The following is an 18058-nucleotide window of genomic DNA, read 5'->3' on the forward strand; positions in this document are numbered from 1 at the left end:
TTTAAAGATGACTCTCACTCATACTCACCATCTAGAGTTATTCTGCTCAAATTCTAACTGAAATTCTGCTTTACTAATCCCCATTCCACTAGCTCTCTTCAACCCCCACTTCCAGTAAGCTCAGGCTCAACCTCCAGTCAATGAACTCCTGGCCCTCTGTGGTATTTATGCTTATCTTCTTTGGATCACAGCTTACACACAGTAGGCATTTAATAAAAGGTAATGTGAATTTTAAAACAACTTAAATCTGTAATTAAGACACTTCATGTATTATCCCGATAACCAATTTTTTTCTCAATACTTACTCTGCCACTTCCTCGCTCTCCTGTGGCCTTCAAGTATTTTGTGGATAGTGACGATGAACAAAAATATAAAAACTGATAGAACTAAAGCATACCAAGTGATCTTCATGGAACAGATGAAATCTGCAAGGAAAAAATATACTATAAAGATACAAAAAAAGTGAGGCAACAGATAAGGGGCTATGTGATGGTGTAGGTTGGTTCTATTTCCTATTCTGCCCTTAACTAAAAAGCTGAATGGCTAATCCTCACTGTTACAGAGCTGCTTGTTCTCCTGAATTCTTTCCTGTTGTATTAAATGAGAAACTTGAGCAGGTAGCTTTTAGGGATTCATTTAATCACAAAAATTAGAATAAATTTCACTTGCGGCAATGTTAGTCAGGCAATGTTAGTTCACGAACCTGGAATCACAAGGTTAAGACCACAATATAGTAAAGTCCCTGAATCAGAGCCCATTGTAATTAACAATTTTGACCCTGGATCAAGCAACTAAGAAAAATGGAGCAGTCAAATGGGTACATAAATGGACGTTGAAATAGATATTTTCATATCTATAATCCAATTTTTTTTTTTATCTCTCAAGATTGTTAGGGGGAAAGGATGTCCTGAGCTAATCCATACAGGCTTTGTGGACCCCACCCCCACTCCAGACCAAAGCCATCAAGACATTGGGAAAGACAAATCCCATCACCACCAAAGGGAAGGTGGCTGGGACCTGAGGGTGGGGTTAAGCAGCCAGGTTTGGTATAAAACCAGACACCTGGGCCTTGGGGTGTTCTCTCTCTCTCTCTCTCTCTCTCTCTCTCTCTCTCTCTCTCTCTCTCTCTCTCTCTCTCCTCCTGGCATCACCAATGGTGGCTGGCGGCCAGCTCTCAGAGTGCCATTTGGGATTCCAGATCGGCGGATGGGGTAGGACACATTTAAGACTTTATCTCCCACTTTTCTCCCTGAGTTATACATTTCCTCATTTCCCCTTCCCCTTCCCTATTTAATAATAAATCTTTTATTAACCTTTTGTGTGTGCCTACAGTGGAGTATTAAGTTCCTTTCAAGCGCTGGTGAGGACCCACCGCCAGGCAACCCGTTTTATATCGGGAATACGTTTTATATCAGGGCTGTCCTGTAACAAGATTACATCATAATTGCCAACTTTATGCAGCCTCTCCAGAACCTACCTTCCAACCTCACTTCTGCCCCTCTGTTCAGCTATTAGCTCACCCTCCCTGCCCACACACACAAACACACACACACCCCTTGAAATATCTCCTCATTGTAGAGGCTGCAGGACCATGGACAAACCAATTCACAGAAAAAAAATTTCTTTGAAGTCTTTTATTTTACTTTTAAAATACATACATATTATGTATTTGTATTTGCTTTAAAATAAGCATTATAGGGCCTCCCCTGGTGGCGCAGTGGTTGAGCGCTGTGCTGCGAAGCTGCCCGCAGCCTCTGCAGTGCCGTTCAATCCCCCGCCACCAGCAAGGGTCCCACATGGCGCGCAGACCTCTCCTGCCGCCCGCTGCTCCCCTCAGCAGTGTACTTCGGTCCTTCTGCCTGCTCTGCTCCCCGCTCTGGCTCTGGTGAATTCTCTCACCCTCCCGCACTTCTGACTGTACCCAGTGCTTGTATAAATAAATAAATAAATTTTAAAAATAAATAAATAAAATAAGCATTATATTTTTAAAATAATTACCTTAAAAACCATTGGGCTTTAGAATAACATTCTAAGGCATATGTCCACTATATCAAAAGGCACAGTAAGTGACTACTACAGCATCTATCCAGCTGAGTGGTTTACATTAATTTTTCTATGCCCCCAATGCCTGGCCAGCACACTGCATACTTAGCTCACTGCAGGCACTCATAGTGATGATATTAAAAAATGTTTTTCAAGAGTAGGTTTTTAGGTGATGTAGGAGCATACTGCCTAGAAAAAAAGGACTAATTGTGATAATTCAGGACAGTGCAATGAGGAAGCTAATAAACAGAATTAAGATATGTATAAGTTTTGTCTTTTAGTCTCTTATCTTCTCTTCATTCATTTATTCAGTGACACACAGAGCCTAATCTACACCCCACCTAGCTCATTGTATTGCATCAGAAGTTCCATACAGGGCCTCCCCTGGTGGCGCAGCAGCTGAGCGCTGGGTTGCGAGGCTGCCTGCAGCCTCTGCAGCACCAGTTCAATCCCCGGCCACTGGGCGAGGGTCCCACAAAAAAAAAAAAAAAAAGTTCCATTCAATCCAGGCCTAGATCTTAGCTCTAAGATAACATATCAATTCAATATATAATTAATAGCACATCACAATGTAAATGGAACTTTTTTATATTTAAAAATATATTTCACCCTTTAATACCCAAGCTAATCGGTATGTCCACAAGTATTCTGGGGCAAAGGACCTTTTTAGTGACCCTCAAATCACAACCATAAATGGTTCAGTTGGGTCCCATGAAAAGCCCATTTTGAAAAAAAATTAAACAGATAAAAGAATTAACATTCTTTCCATTCATATTATTTCATCCATAAATTTTTCAATCATTTGACTCGCAATAAAGTTAATGTGGTATCTCTTATTTAATTTTGTGTCTTGTCCAATCTTCTTTTCCTTCTAATTTCCTTTAAAACTTACTTTTTGATGAAATCTTGATAACATGGATATACCTAGAGAGTGTTGTTCTTAGTGAAATAAGCCAGAAAAGACAACAATTTCACTTGTATGTGGCATATTGGGAAACCAAAGGAGTTAATTAATTAAATAAATCTTAAAAATACACTTCTCAACTATAAGACCAAATTAGTAGTTGCCAAAAATGGAAGGGAATTGGGAAGAGTAGATAAATCAGCAAAAAAAAAAAAAAAAAAAAAAAGTCAATTGTATGGTCAACGATAGGATTGGATTTTCAGTGGTGAATTTAATGGAGTATATTATATATAAATGTTGACTTATAATGAATGCACCTGAAACTTACATGATGTTATAATGCAATATTACTTCAACAAGAATTTTTGTAATTTTAAATAATACTTACTTTTTGCATCCTTTTCCAGGTGCAAATAAATGTGTATACAATTATTTGGGTATTCCTTAATTCTGTAAGTATGATTTCTAGACTTTTTCTGTATTGCAACTTCCTCCAAGATTGCTGACATTTTAGTGTGGGTGTTTAGATGACAGGTAAAGTTATATTCCTCTAAGTAGTCAACTACAGGAGGTACAATGAAGTTGAAATGTTGGCAGGGTGAGTAAAAATCATTTTCATTCTCTTCCATTGATCCTCTCATGATAAGAACTGGAAAGATATTAAGACAATATTATTTGCAAAATATTAGTACATAGTAAGAAAATACATGCAACTCAGAACTAAAACTCCTCAATCCTATTTTTTTTTAAGTAGAAGCAAGATGTAACCTAAACTAATAATAATGATTAAGTGCTTTCAGTATTTAAGATTATGAAAAGCAGGTGAGAGTCAAGTTGCAATAGACTTGGAGCCTCTCCGAGAAAATACAGATATTTCCTGTGACTTGCGGCACAGACTATTTGCAAAGCGTCTCAACAATACATATTGTACTTTGCTCAAAGTCAATGCCAAGAAATCTAATTTCCATTTTGAAGAATGTAAAAAAATGCTAACATGGAGTGATGCAGGAAGCTATCTTGCTGAATAGGTATAAGAAATAAATTTGAGGCCACCAGTTTAATTTGTGACTTTACATAAATTATTTAATTTCTCAATGATCCAAATGGATTTGATTGAATTGAATAATATATACTGATCTCATGATAAAATCAGAGTTCAGTTTGGCACTACAGATAATGTTTAGTTATATTTTAATTTTTTTCACTCTTTAAATAAACATATTTATTGAGTACCTAATGTCACATTATGCTAAGATCTAGTAATACAGTAGAGAACAAAGTCCCCACCTTCAAAAGTCTCATTGGATAGTTAGACAAGTGAAAACACAATTCACACTCAGTAGATAAATGTTAGGCAGGAGCAGGTACAGATGCATCAAGGATTCAATAACTCCTTTGGGAATCAAAGTCTGATTTTACACACCACAGATTTACTTATAATTGTTTTTTAATTTACTACCTTTGAAGAGAGCCTGCTTAGTATCCTTAAACCATCAAGTGTTGTGAATTATTACAGAATGTTGATGTATTTAGGAATAGAATATTTTCTTTTTAGTAAATCAAAGTAAACCAAGAATGAGTAATTCCCCAAATTCCTACAAGTAAGTCCTCTATGAAGAATCACAGCACCAATTATCCAGTGCCACTGGACTTAAAATTGAAATAGATTATTAATACCTTTCTTAACAGAAATAAAGTGATTTTTTCATTGATAAATCTTATTCTCTTTCCCATTGGTTTTACCTTTTGATGTTGGTCCCTGAGAAGGAAAGTTTATGTTTTCTTTGGTCTCACAAACCAAACATGAGCAGCACGTGTTAAATTCTCTTGTGATGTCTTGGCAAATCCTGGTGAAGTTTTCAAAGTTGGAATGATTTAGAAAGATTCCCAGAATAGTCTGGTTTTCCCTTGCTGGTTGCAGAAAAGTCACCAAAGAAAAATTTAAGGGAAATGAATAGGTGAAATTAGGTTGTAAACACACTTCCAGGCATGATAACTCCAATGTGTTTCCTGCAAAGGGAAAGAAAAAAAAAAAAAACACTTTCTTTCCTGTGAAACTTTGAAGTTTTCTTATTCAAATAAGTATATAATTAGTTCCCAGTTTTTCTTAGATGTATTTATTATATTTCAATTTATTAGTGATAAGATTATTTTTACATGAATTAACAATATCTACTCCATTTAAATATTTCTTTTTGAAATTCATTGGCATTCCCTAGTTTTCAGAGAACAAAAGTCCTTGAAGACAAGTGCTGAGAAACCCTGGCATTTTAACCATGTTCTTTTCCAGCAATGTCTTAATGTTCAAACCTTAGGTTCCTCTAAATCTGTTCTGAATTCACCTTTTCCAAACTAGAGATTCTGTCCTTTGCATGAAGTTAAACATGGAATAGAAAACTCAGATAGTATCTCTGCATTTGTTTCCTGGAGATGCTGTAACAAATTACCACATCCTTGGTGATTTAAAACAAGAGAAACTTATTCTTGCACAGTTCTGGAGACCAGAAGTTCAACAACAGTTTTACCAGTCTGACCTAGGTGTCCATGGGGTCTGCTTCTGCTGAAATTCCTACAGGAGAATGTGTGTTCCTTGTTACTCTTCCGACTGCTGGTAGACCTCACTTTCTATCAGCAAGAGATAATAACTCTAGATCCTGCTAACCTCATGGGGTTGCAGTAGCATAAAGTGGTATACAGATGAAAACACTTTTAAAATGTGTACACACATAAATTATTTAAAATTTTTTAAGGATTTATTTATTTATACCTACAAGAGCTGGGGTACAGGCCAGAGATGTGGGGGGTGAGAGGATTCACCAGAGACAGAGTGGGAAACAGAACAGGCAGAATGACTGAAATACACTGCTGAGGGGAGCAGCAGGCTAGATAGGAGAGGTCTGCTGTGCCATGTGGGGCGCTCCCTGGCTGGTCGGGGATCAAACATGTGCTGCAGAGGCTGCGGATTGCTTCATAGTGCGGTGCCTGACCCCTTGCGCCACCAGGGAGGCCCAAGTTATTTAAAAGTTAAACTCATATTCCAAAGTAAAAATTAAAAGTTCATCCTTCATTTAGGATAGGATTATCTATGACTGAATTCACACAAATAATTAAAACTCACCTTTAAAAAAATTGGGAATCCCTGTTTAGCAGCAGTAATCAACTAGGGAATAGGAAGCTTCCCTTTCAGATATTTCTAGTCAGATAATCGCTTTGCTAAACAAGAGAAAATAACTGACATGTTCAATTCCACCTCTATGTGGCTTTCCCTACCATCACTCATATTATAAGCATAATTTTTAAAAATTTTTTATATAATGTGGATCACAATGAAACAATTACTTCATTTTTTAGAATGATTACTCCCAATCATAGACCTTGGTTCAAACTTAAAAGAAAATCTAGTTACTGATTGATATTAAAACATTTTTTTCAGTTTGTGAATTTTTTGTTTTAATAGTAATTCTCCAGTACTTAATTATTAATTATTATATTTCTACTATTTAACAAAATAAAGGCTTATTTGTCATCCTTCTACATTTTAAATTTCTTCTATAATAATTCACATGCGATTTCCAGTTTTAAAAAAAAATCTTATTTGAGTTGTTATAAAGGTGCTTGGGTGGGGGGAGAATTGGAATTTTACTCAAATACATAATTCTGCAATGCTAGTAGATTTATAAACAAAGTTGTAATCAAATTATAACTACTTTTCTAAAAGACTGTTTAAAATAATAAAGTCTTAGGAAGAAGATAGAAATGTACTACCTGATGGAACTCTATAATGTTTCACTTTTTTATATTATTAAAAGACATGAAAAGACATTTCTTGCCCTCTTTCAATTTTTCTCACACTGACATTTATCATTTTATGGGATTTTCAACTTCTGCAACTTATATTCATATAATGTGACCTAAAAGGGAGATAGAGAAATGTTTATAGTCAACACCACAATCTTCTTATCTAATAAGTGACCAACTGGACTTTTTAGAATTAATGATAAACCCTTTACATTTGACTATGAGTTCATTTTTTAAATGGCTTTTAAATCTTAGCTTTAAATAATCCAATCCGAAAAGAAATAGAGGACATATCCTTACCTGGTATAATTTTAATAAGTGAATTCTGCTCAATCCTTTTTGTTATGAGGTGGACTAGATTCTCACCCCCATAAACAAGGATTTATGAATTTAAACACTGCCATTAATATTGCTGGGGACCAGATATCTTAAATCTCACTCCCAGACATGGAAATGTATTCCAGAATTACTCCAGTTCAACTATGTATGTTTCAAGTTTTTAATATATTTTACCACATTTTTTAGATACTTTGTACCAAGAGTATTCTTCAGGGTATAACTACAAGAACAGAAGTCTCAACTACCTCTTGATCTTTAGAAATAAGTGAAAATTTATAATAAACCTTTTGTTGACAAATATTAGGAGCTCCAGAAACTACTCTATGTCAAATCATATTTTCTCAATACTCAATACTGTTAACTAGTTGTCAGAACTTTGGCAAAAGCTTAGATTATTTCAGATGATGCATATTTCAAATATTTTTGCTCCAGTATATTAAATATATACTAGAGAAAATAAGAAACTTTTGTCATTAGAAATATAGCTGATGCAATTGTTTTTGGAGAAGTACTTGGGGTTTCTTGTAAGATTAAATATACTCAGCTATTCCACCACTAGTTACCCCAGTGGAAATAAAAACATGTTCATGCAAAGATTTATACAAGAATGTTCATTACAGCATATTTATAATAGCTCAAAACTGGAAACAACCCAAGGAATGTATGGACAGATGTGCTGTATATTTACAATGGACTACTTAGCAAGAAAAAGAAAAACTGCTGATATACTCAATAACATAGTAGAATCTCAGAAACATTATGCCAAGCTAAAGTCAGACCAAAAGTATATTCTGTGTGATGCTTCCATTCATATGACGAAGGGACAAAACCATAGTGACACAAGTCAGAGAGTAGCCTTTGGAGTGGGAGGAGATTTGACAGGAAAGAGCAAGAGAATCTAACTGGGAGTGATGAAAGCCTGTATCTTGTGTGGGATGGTACTTCCATAGGTACATACCACTGTCAAAATCCATTACTATAAATACTTAAGATCTTGCCATTTTATTGCGTGTAAATTAAGCCTTTAAAAAAAGTCATAGCCAAGGGGCCTTCCTGGTGGAGCAAGGGGGTCAGCACAGCACTGTGAAGCTATCCACAGCCTGTGCAGCATGAGTTCGATACCCAGCCTGCCAGGGAGCTAACCCACATATGGTGCAATAGACCTCTCTTGTCTTGTCTGCTGCTATCCTCAGCAATGTGTTCCAATAGATCTGCCTGTTCTGTTCCCCACTCTGTCTCTGGTGAATCCTCTCATCCCCCGCACCTCTGGCCTGTACCCCAGTTCTTATATGTATAAATAAATAAAGCTTAAAATAAAATAAATCATTGCCAAAGCAAAACATACCCAAATGTTTCTAAAGATCTATCATCATGATTGGCTATTATGTAGCATGATTCAACAATTTGAAAATACAAGCTGCAGGAGGTGTGATCCTATGCCTCCGAATCACATACGGCGTTGTAAACCAGTTCCCTCAATAAAATAAAATTAAGTTAAATAAAAGCTTTCAGGATAGAAAATGATGTAGAAAACGTATAAAATAAAAATAAATTATTTAAATAAATAAATAATTGAAATTTTTTTAAAAAGCTTTCAGGATAGGAGAGAGCTTATGGCTTAGCTTCTGCTTTACAGACATTGGTTAACATGTTGCTTCCCTTTAGTCACAAGTCTGCCTCTGTGAAGGAATAAAAATTATATCAATTTCAACAGCTCAAACAATTATGATTCCATTGTCAATGCAACAGTTGAAGGTATTTAGTGGGTAAGAGGGGCATGTCACATATGGATGCTACATCCATGAAGTTTGCCTGATCAGAAATAGGAAGTCTAGATAGGATATGGATTCATTCATAGAATTCGGGGAAGACAATTTAAAATATTTCCATAGATAAAGGGCAAAGTTTTGGGTTACTTCTAACTTATGGTAGCAGCATGTGAATGGTCAGTTTGGAACATAAGAAAAAAGATTGTTGTTTTTACTTATCAAAACAAGGGAAGTAAATGCCTATTATGAAATCCCACATGAAGAAAAATAGTAAGAAAATGACTCAAGGTAAAGAGATTTGTAACTTTACGTAAAAGTTTTACAGACTGCACAACCTAAAAGTTTTAGGTTTGTGATTAAAAATGTTGTTTCACAAATATAAGAGGAAGATAAATGCCTGGTCTGCCTAAAAATGATGATTGTGAGGAGCAGATGAGAAATGCTGCCTTCAATGGTATTTTCTTTTTATTTCCTTTACAATATGACTCAGAAAATTCACGCAATCAACAAACATTCATTGAGTGCCTTTTGATGTGATAGGAATTAAAATATGAATAAAACAAACAAAACCTCATTTTCATTGGCTTACATTCTATTGGGGGAACAGACAACAAAAATATACAGACAAAAAATATACACACAATAAATATGTAAATTATATAGAAAATAAGTGCTGTAGTAAGTGAAAAATATAACACCACATTAATGTTTCAGAGCAAGTCATTTTTTCTATGAGAACAGAAAAGATCCACAAAGAGATCATCTATCTACCAATGCAATGAAACAGAGAGTATCTCAAGCAAGGGTTGCTGGTATTATTACCTGGGAAAGGAGGCAAATACTGCCAGAGTAATGAAAAGCATTATTTATTACATGCAGCAGTGTTTTTTGCCTGCCTATAGCATCTAAAATATATTTGTAAAAATATTTGTATATAGGGCAGCGGTTGAGCGCTGGGTTGCGAAGCTGCCCGCAGTCTCTGCAGCGCTGGTTCGATCCCCGGCTGCTCCCTGGCCACTAGAGGAGGGTCCCACATGGCGCGCAGACCTCTCCTGCCGCCCGCTGCTCCCCTCAGCAGTGTACTTCGGTCCTTCTGCCTGCTCTGCTCCCCGCTCTGGCTCTGGTGAATTCTCTCACCCTCCCACGCTTCTGACTGTACCCAGTGCTTGTATAAATAAATAAAAAATAAATAAATCTAAAAAAATATATATATTTGTATATACTTAAAAATAAATTGTGTATATTGCTAGCCATTTTAAAACTGTAAAGATACAGAAAGTTCAGTAAGAGGTAAAATCTTAGAACAAGAAAATTTACTCATCTAGTTTTATTTCTTCTTTCAGATAATTTTCCAAATAATCTCTCTTGAGAATGGTGCTTCACGATGAATGAGTTGAAATAGTCAATGTGTTAAGGTGAGTTATTTTATGAAAATAGTTGGCATGGTACCTGGTCCATGCATAAGTATTTATTAAATTCATGTTTTATTAAATAGTTATAAAACTATGTGCCATGCCTTATTGGACACTACTGATTAAAATATTAATGAGCCAGTCAATAAGAAGAAAACAAATTGTCCATTTTTGAAAATGAAGAGAACACTGCTGAGCAAGTTAACTGCAGTTAACTTTGATAACACTGTCCTTCATAATAGAAACATAAGTAAACATATACTCATATGTCAGTGTTTATCTTATAGTTTATAAGTATTTTAAATTCCTTTATCTGTTGTTTCCTTCCATTTCACTTTTCATTATACTACCATTTCCATCAGAAAGTGTGAAATAGAAGGGAAGTGAAAACTGGTAAACATAGTTTATGTCAGTTGGCTCTTAAAAGTAAGTGAGGAAGGCAAAACAGTCAGATAAAATTAGGCTTGAGGTGTTTTCATCTGTGCTATTCCTGTCCTGCATTGCCACAAATCACTTGTATACTCACTGCAATTTCTGGTTTCAAGAGCTTCTGAGGTATTAATATGAGTACATTTATTTGAAATCAATAATTTTTTTTTAGAAAGTACTTCTACAAGCACGTGAGGAAGTGCTCATTAGAACTGACAGTTGTTATTTCTCTTTGCAAAGGAGAACGTAAGGAATATCCTGACCAGGGAAGCCTGGAAGCCACTTCTACATTCCCATCCCATCTTTCTTACATTGCTATGTTAGTGATTATAGTATTGTCCTTAGTTATTTTTCAGAGAGCCTTCCCCTGACTTAAAACTTCTTGAAGAAAGAAAGACTTTGCTTTCATTTTTGTAGTCCCAGGTTCTGGCAGAGGTAGACATTACACATAAGTGAAAAAATAAGAGAACACTAAGATGTATTAATATATGAGTTAACCTGCTCTCCCTCTCTCTTAACTACTTTTAACCGTTAGCAAAATGTCTTTTCTGGGAGAAACCCAGCTCCCTGAACTACAAGAAGCTCTGAATCAAAATATATCCATTCCTTTATCTACGTGCAGTGTCAGTGTATGAAACCATTCTATTAGCTACTATACCTTCATATACGCTACCTTTCAAATAAACTGAAAGTTAGAGTAAGGTAGCATGCCACTGTGTAACAATGTAAACTCATTACAAGTCCCAAACCACCAGTGGAGAAGTTGCCCTTCCTTGGTAAAGTTAGACTAAATAGCTCATACTGTATAATTATGATAATTGAATATTCCAGCTAATGATTATTCAGAGACTCAAATACATTCTTGATGAAAAATGATCAAACACAGTGCTCTATTTTTAACTTGGGCCTTCAGAGAGTTTATTATTTTGAAATCAAATCTATTAAACCTCATGAATACATTATTCCTTGTTGAGATTTCCTTTGAAATTCATTTGATATGTTAAAGACAGGGTATCAGTGAATAATTTATAAGGAAAAAATCACTTTATAATATTTATCTTAAGAAATTAAAGTGAATAGGACATATGAAAAAATGAAAAAAAAAAGACACAAGGAAGTGATTGGGCAGATAAGACTACCCAGGAAAATCTCAAGGTTAAAACCATCTTAACTTATCATCTAAATGATTTTACCAGACATTGAACTGTATGAAATACACTGGTTAACTTATTTCATAAGGCAACTGTTACTATGATAAAAAAAATATTGAAATATAAAAGCAAATGAACTACATGCCTTTAGTTTGACGAATATAATATATAACATATAAAAGGAGGCTCTAGGAAACTTCTTGTTAGTGACCCATAAACCATTATAAAATACAGAGCATTCTGATTACACTATTTCATGTATAAAATCTTTTGCCTAATAATCAACTTTTCATTTATGGTGGTACCGTGAAAATTCATTCAAACACAAAATGACATAAGGATAAGATGGTGGTTTTCAAACATTGTTGCTTGTTGACCCCAAGGAATGTTCCTTTAAAGCAAAATTCCCAAGTAAATCAACCCAGAAAGAATTTGAGGAAATATCTATGGTGTTCTTGAACTAGGAAAAGAGAAATAGCTATTTTAAGTTTGGGAGAGCTACAAAGGCATATTGGGAGATTCTGCATATAATTAGTTATGAAACTAACAACAAAAATCATTTTCAGTGATGTTCAATATTGTCAAATGACATATGCTTAAAAAAGAAAAATTTTAGTAAGCTCCTGTAGTCACCAGTTCTCATGAAGCACTAACCAATAGTTAGCAAATAATTTTTTTATTACTTTCCAGGCTAGTTACTCAGCTTTTAGTTCCAATCTGATTTTTTGGAGGTGTTAGGTACATTTATATGACCTACTTAGGCAACCACTAAATGAGCTTACTCTCAACCCAGAATAGATTATCTGTATTCCAATTTTAGCTATTCTTTTTATATTTTCAGTCATGAAATCAAGAATAAAACACATGTGCTATGATTACTTAATCCAAGCAATATGATGCCAGATAGCCAAGAGAAATTAGAAAATTTCAGTTGTTCACAAAAGTGCAGTCATAGGGTCTATTTATCAAAAATATTTTATCTGGCAACTTCACACAATGTAGATGCAACATTAAAAGAATCATTGCTATAGGCCATCAAATATAATTACCAAAAATATTCCTTTTGGTCATTTTAGCATCATGTATATGCAACAATAACCACCACAGCAGGCAGCAAATATAACCTTTTCTCTGATTTTAATCAAATTAATAATAACTTTTTAATAATAAAATACAGTATTTTCCTCTTACTTTTTTTTTCTTATTAAATGCTAGGGAACACAATTACCATCCAAAACAAAATATCTTCAAATTTTTTACTGACATATAAAAATAGTTTTAATTTTCACCTGTTCATTTTTCTACTCAAGGTTTCAGCAATCATATTTTTTAGAAAAATCCAGTTAATTTTGTTATTTTTTTCTCTAGTTTCAAATATGTACATACATACATACACCTGCTTAAATTTGCACTCATTTAATTTTATTTTGGAATACAGTATCTAATTACTCACTTTTTAAACAGTGACAGTAAATTATTTGGGTAAAATAGTTGTAGTGGAGGAAATTCAAGCAGTTTTAATATAATAAATGTTAACTTTTTTTGTAAAGTAATTCCAGAATGTAAAAGCATACCTGAAAATGTTTGAAAGAAACTGTCTGAAAGAAACTGTTTCAAGAAATATAAGCATGTGCTGAAGTTGCTATAAACTCAATGTTTGAAATCTAGACTACAGATTTAAATATTTCACTTTAGGTTTTCATTTCATACTGTTTGCAACACAAATACAATGAATAAGGTTACTGTGCTATGTAGTGGTCAACTAAAATTGCAATCTCATTTTATTACTTTTTCCAATAAAGAACTTCAGTCTGTGTAGCGGGTATCCAGAAAGAGGATCTTTCCTGTAACCATTAGCTGACATAATTTTTTTAACTAGAAAAAGAAAAGATAAATTATATACTCACCTTTTGGTGTCTTGAAATATTCTGGCAAAATTAAAATGAATGTAATCACTACTGCAAGAAGGAATTTAAGAAGGACTGTTTTTGTCATATCTATTTTACATGATGCAACATGTTCCCATCAAGTGTATTGGTGGCATGTTTCTTCCTGCTTTAAATTTCATCTCGGTGGAACTGTAAGTTTATGAAATGTAGACACACTCACTTCCTTTTGGGTAAGATTTAAAAAAAAAAAAAAAGCCTGAACTGAGACTTCTTCATTTTGAGTCACTTTCCATTAAGAAAACCACCTTCTAAAAAATGCTTTCAAACTATCTTCTAAATGAGAAAAATAAAAGATTGCAAGAAAAAAAGGGGTCTTGTCTTCATCTACATATGAAGCTATTTTTCCATGTTTACCAACCTGAGTGAGTTAACTGTAAACCCAAAATATACTCAACAAAAATAAAATAATGAAAGCCAGTCGTGTCCAGGTTATATGGACATCATTCTTTCACTTATTCATTAAGTCTTTGTTGACTTCCTTTTAAAAACCAGATGCTGTGCAAGACTGGTGTTCTGCATTTCTAGGTGTCAGCAAACAGTATAAAACTAATGACACAAAGTTTGGGTTCTACTTTACTGTACTGCACAGAAGCAGTACAAGGAGACTTGTTAACATGAGGCGTATAAACGCCGTGATTCTTGTTCGAGAATCCACATTTCAGTTTCTATTTCAAAGAAAGATCTTTCATTATGATAATTCCAGCGAAATAAAATACTTTTTCTTAGAGTATAAATGGAGGGAAGGGAAAATTTTTGGTGAGTAAAGAATATGTACAAACAAGTATTTTTATTCTTGTTCTTATTTTCTGGTTTTGAAAAAAAAAAATGGTACCAGATATCGCCATTCATTTTCTCTCTGCTCACTCACTCTGACACCCACCATCTGTTCATTCCCATTAGTCTATTTCTTGTTCTTACCCTCCCAGCCCTGGGCTTAAGGAATAGTGTGTGCTTGTGGATTAGGAGGCAGGGAATTAAGGTCATGCTGTAAATATACTGTGAGTATGAGTGAACTGTCTTCTATCAGGTGTGGGACAGGTGGGTTAAGAGAACTTAGGATCTGAGTCTAAGGATAGTCAAAATTGGAGTAGGACATCAGACATAAGACTTACTTTGTGAAAAAGCATCAAGGATCATTCTAAGGAAGCAAAGACTACATGATGGCCATGGCCTGCACTGCTTGCTGGGCTGAAAAGTATTGAAACAGGGTCTCCCTGGTGGTGCAAAGGATTAAGCACAGCACTGTGAAGCTGTCCACAGCCTCTGCAACACAAGTTCGACCCCCTGCCTGCCAGAGAGCTACCCACATGGCACAGCAGACCTCTCCTGTCTTACCCGCTGCTCCCCTCGGCAGTGTATTTCAATCAATCTGCCTGTTCTGCCCCCACTCTGTCTCTGGTGAATCCTCTCACCCCCCGCACCTCTGGCCTGTACCCCAGTTCTTGTATGCATAAATAAATCTTTAAAAAAAAGGAAAAAGAAAAGTATTGAAACACAGATCAGGCAGCATCTTTTAGTAGATTATGTATTTAAAAGTTTTATGCTCAGAAATATATTTATAGTTTATTATGCAAAAGTTTATTCTTCAATATAAACTTGCTATGTGATTTCCGCTACTTAGAAAACAAACTAACATAAAAACTTGGTCACCTTCCTAACATGGGAAACTTCTGACTCTCTGATAACCTGTTTGAGAGAGTTGATAATCAGGGTGATGGCTCACATTTTCATAGTTTCATTTTACAATTTCCAAAACACCTTCACAAATATCAGATTATGATGTGGAGAATGGCTATAAATCCACAGTTACTCATCCACTGTGGGTTTCTCCCTCCTACCTCCATAAATTGTTAATAAAGGGTAAAATTAATGCTGTCAACCATTATGAAGGTGTCTTCACCCTCACACTGTATGAGAACATCTATCAACAAGAGTCACATAAAATAATAATAATAATAGCAACAACAACCACAGAATAGACCTTTATAGGTGCCAGGCACTTTCTCAAGTCAGGATTTCTCATAGGTGGCACTACTGACATTTGGGGTCAGATGATTGTTGTTGTAGGGGCAGTCCCATTGTAGATGTTTAGCAGCAGAAGTCAGTGGCAACCGGCCCCATCCCAGTTTTGACAACAAAAGAAAAACATCTCCAGACACCACTGGAAAGCCCTATGGGGGCAAAATAGCTCCTAGTTGAGAATCACTGCTCTAAACACTGCAGGTGCATGAAGTCATTTAATCCTCATAATAACCCTACCAAGTAGCTGCTGTCATTATTTCCATTTCACTCACTTGGGACCAGTTCTATTCTAGGTAATGTTATCATCCAGAAAGTAAATGTAAAAGACAATCCTTAATCAGGATCAGCCCAGTGACTGTTAATTGTGTTACTGGCAGACAACACATCTACTTTGACACACAGTAACATTTGGATGAACACATTTTGGGGGCACTAGTAGAACAGGAATAATCTCTTATTAATGAGGTCTGCCTAAGTATGGAGAGAGTCTGGGGAAGTTCGAACATCCTCAATTATTTTGTAATTGATCTAACAAATATGTATTGAACACCTATCCAATGGCAGGCAGGGCTCTGAACCTTGTGCGTGAAGTTGAAAATGAGGCAAAGTTCTGGCCCTCTCAAATTAGTGGGAATACACATTTCCAGTGTCAGACAATTACAGATAATGATGATAGTTTAGTCCAGATAATATTAAGTGTTGTGAAAAATAATAAGGCAAAGCAGGATGTGCTGGCAGAGAGTTGGGCAGGGCAGCTGTTGGTTTAATAAGGATGTTTAAGAAGGTTGTGTGTGATTCCATTTATATGACACGAGGGAAAAGACAAAACCGCAGGGACAGAGATCACAGCAGCGGTTGCCAGAGGCTGGAGGTGGAGGGAGGAGTTGAGTACACAGAGACACAAGGGAGTTTTTAGGACGATGGAAATGCTCTGTGTCTTGATTACATCCTGATGATGGTGGTGGTTCCAAAACTGTGTGTATTAGTCAAAACTCTACAAGCGTACCTGGGAAAGGGTGGGTTATATGACACGTAATTTATAACTCAGTAAACATAATTCTCTCTCTTTTGGCACACAGGCTTTTACTGCTTTAGAAATGGAGGTTATTGAGAAAGGAACTGGGATTTTGTTTCTGAGGCCTGGGAATGTGAGGCAGAGTTTGAAGTTAATTGAAGAGAAATCCAGAGAGAGCCTCATGTCAGGCTGGTGAGACCTCAGCATCCCCCTACCCCCACCCCACTCCTCCTACTTGCCTTACTAGCTTTAGTAGCATGGCAAGTTTTTTGCAAAGAAACCAGGGCTTGAGGGGCCTCCCTGGTGGTGTAAGAGGTTAAGACGCAACCTATGAAGCTATTCGCAGCCACTGCAACATGAGTTTGATCCCTGGCCAGGGAGCTACCCACATGGTGCAGCAGACCTCTCCTGACTTGCCCGCTGCTCCCCTCAGCAGTGTATTTCAGTCAATCCCCTGTTCTGTTACCCACTGTCTGGTGAATCCTCTCAACCCCTTGCCCCCAACAACTCTGGCCTGGCCTGTACCCCAGTTCCTGTATGTATAAATAAAGAAAACTTAAAAAAAAAAAAAGAAAGAAAGAAACCAGGGCTCAAGACAACACCGGAGGTCACCTGTCTGGCAGCCAGGCCGACCTGGGATGGACAAACAGCACCAGAGAGAACCAGCTCAGCATTACTCAGACCACTGCTGTGCTTCACTGAGCACCTTCTCTTTGTTTACTTCCCCCACCCGACCCCACACATTCCCCCAAGTCAGTTTGATCTGCAACCACTATGTTTAGAACTTCCCAAAATGGGCAAAGTTAACCAGGGGTTCTCACACTCAGGCCTCCGCTGAGGTGTCTGACCTTCTTTTGCATAGCCCACATATTTGTTTTGCCCACACTGTTCCCACCCCAAACACCTGCAGCACAAAAGGCAGAATCTGTTTTTAATGACAAACCCACTGCCCTAAGAAAGCAGTCTGTGCACCCAGACATACACTCAGATAGGGGAGAAAAGAAGGAAAAATCACCCTGGGGTGAGTTTCTAGGACCATTGTAATATTTCAGCTTCTGGGAACAAAGTTTCTGACAACTGATTTGACATTATAATGCATTGTTGTGTTAATTACCCATATAAAGTGACAGGAAAACACAATCAAAACAATTTTTCATGATGCTAGAATATAAACACATTTGACTGCAGGAAATAGTGTAAAATCAATCAGTCTCAGATGAAAAGAAC

The 18058-nt window shown here is 36.0% G+C and overlaps 1 protein-coding gene across 1 annotated transcript in view; it reads right to left on the reverse strand.

Annotated features, from left to right (window-relative positions):
• TMEM156 (transmembrane protein 156) overlaps positions 1–13884 on the reverse strand; it is a 29907-nt gene extending 16023 nt beyond the window's left edge. Inside the window, exons 1-4 of the mRNA XM_037529929.2 lie at positions 13753–13884; positions 4691–4957; positions 3336–3596; positions 306–425 (exon numbers count right to left, since the gene is read on the reverse strand). Coding sequence (XP_037385826.1) covers positions 306–425; positions 3336–3596; positions 4691–4957; positions 13753–13840 — 736 coding nt within the window. The 5' untranslated portion in view covers positions 13841–13884. The remainder of the gene's footprint in view (positions 1–305; positions 426–3335; positions 3597–4690; positions 4958–13752) is intronic.
• Between the last annotated feature and the right edge of the window lie 4174 nt (positions 13885–18058).

Source organism: Talpa occidentalis, unplaced genomic scaffold (genome assembly GCF_014898055.3).
Source record: "Talpa occidentalis isolate TD23 unplaced genomic scaffold, MPIMG_talOcc4v2.1 talOcc4.6, whole genome shotgun sequence".
Classification (NCBI taxonomy): Eukaryota; Metazoa; Chordata; class Mammalia; order Eulipotyphla; family Talpidae; genus Talpa; species Talpa occidentalis.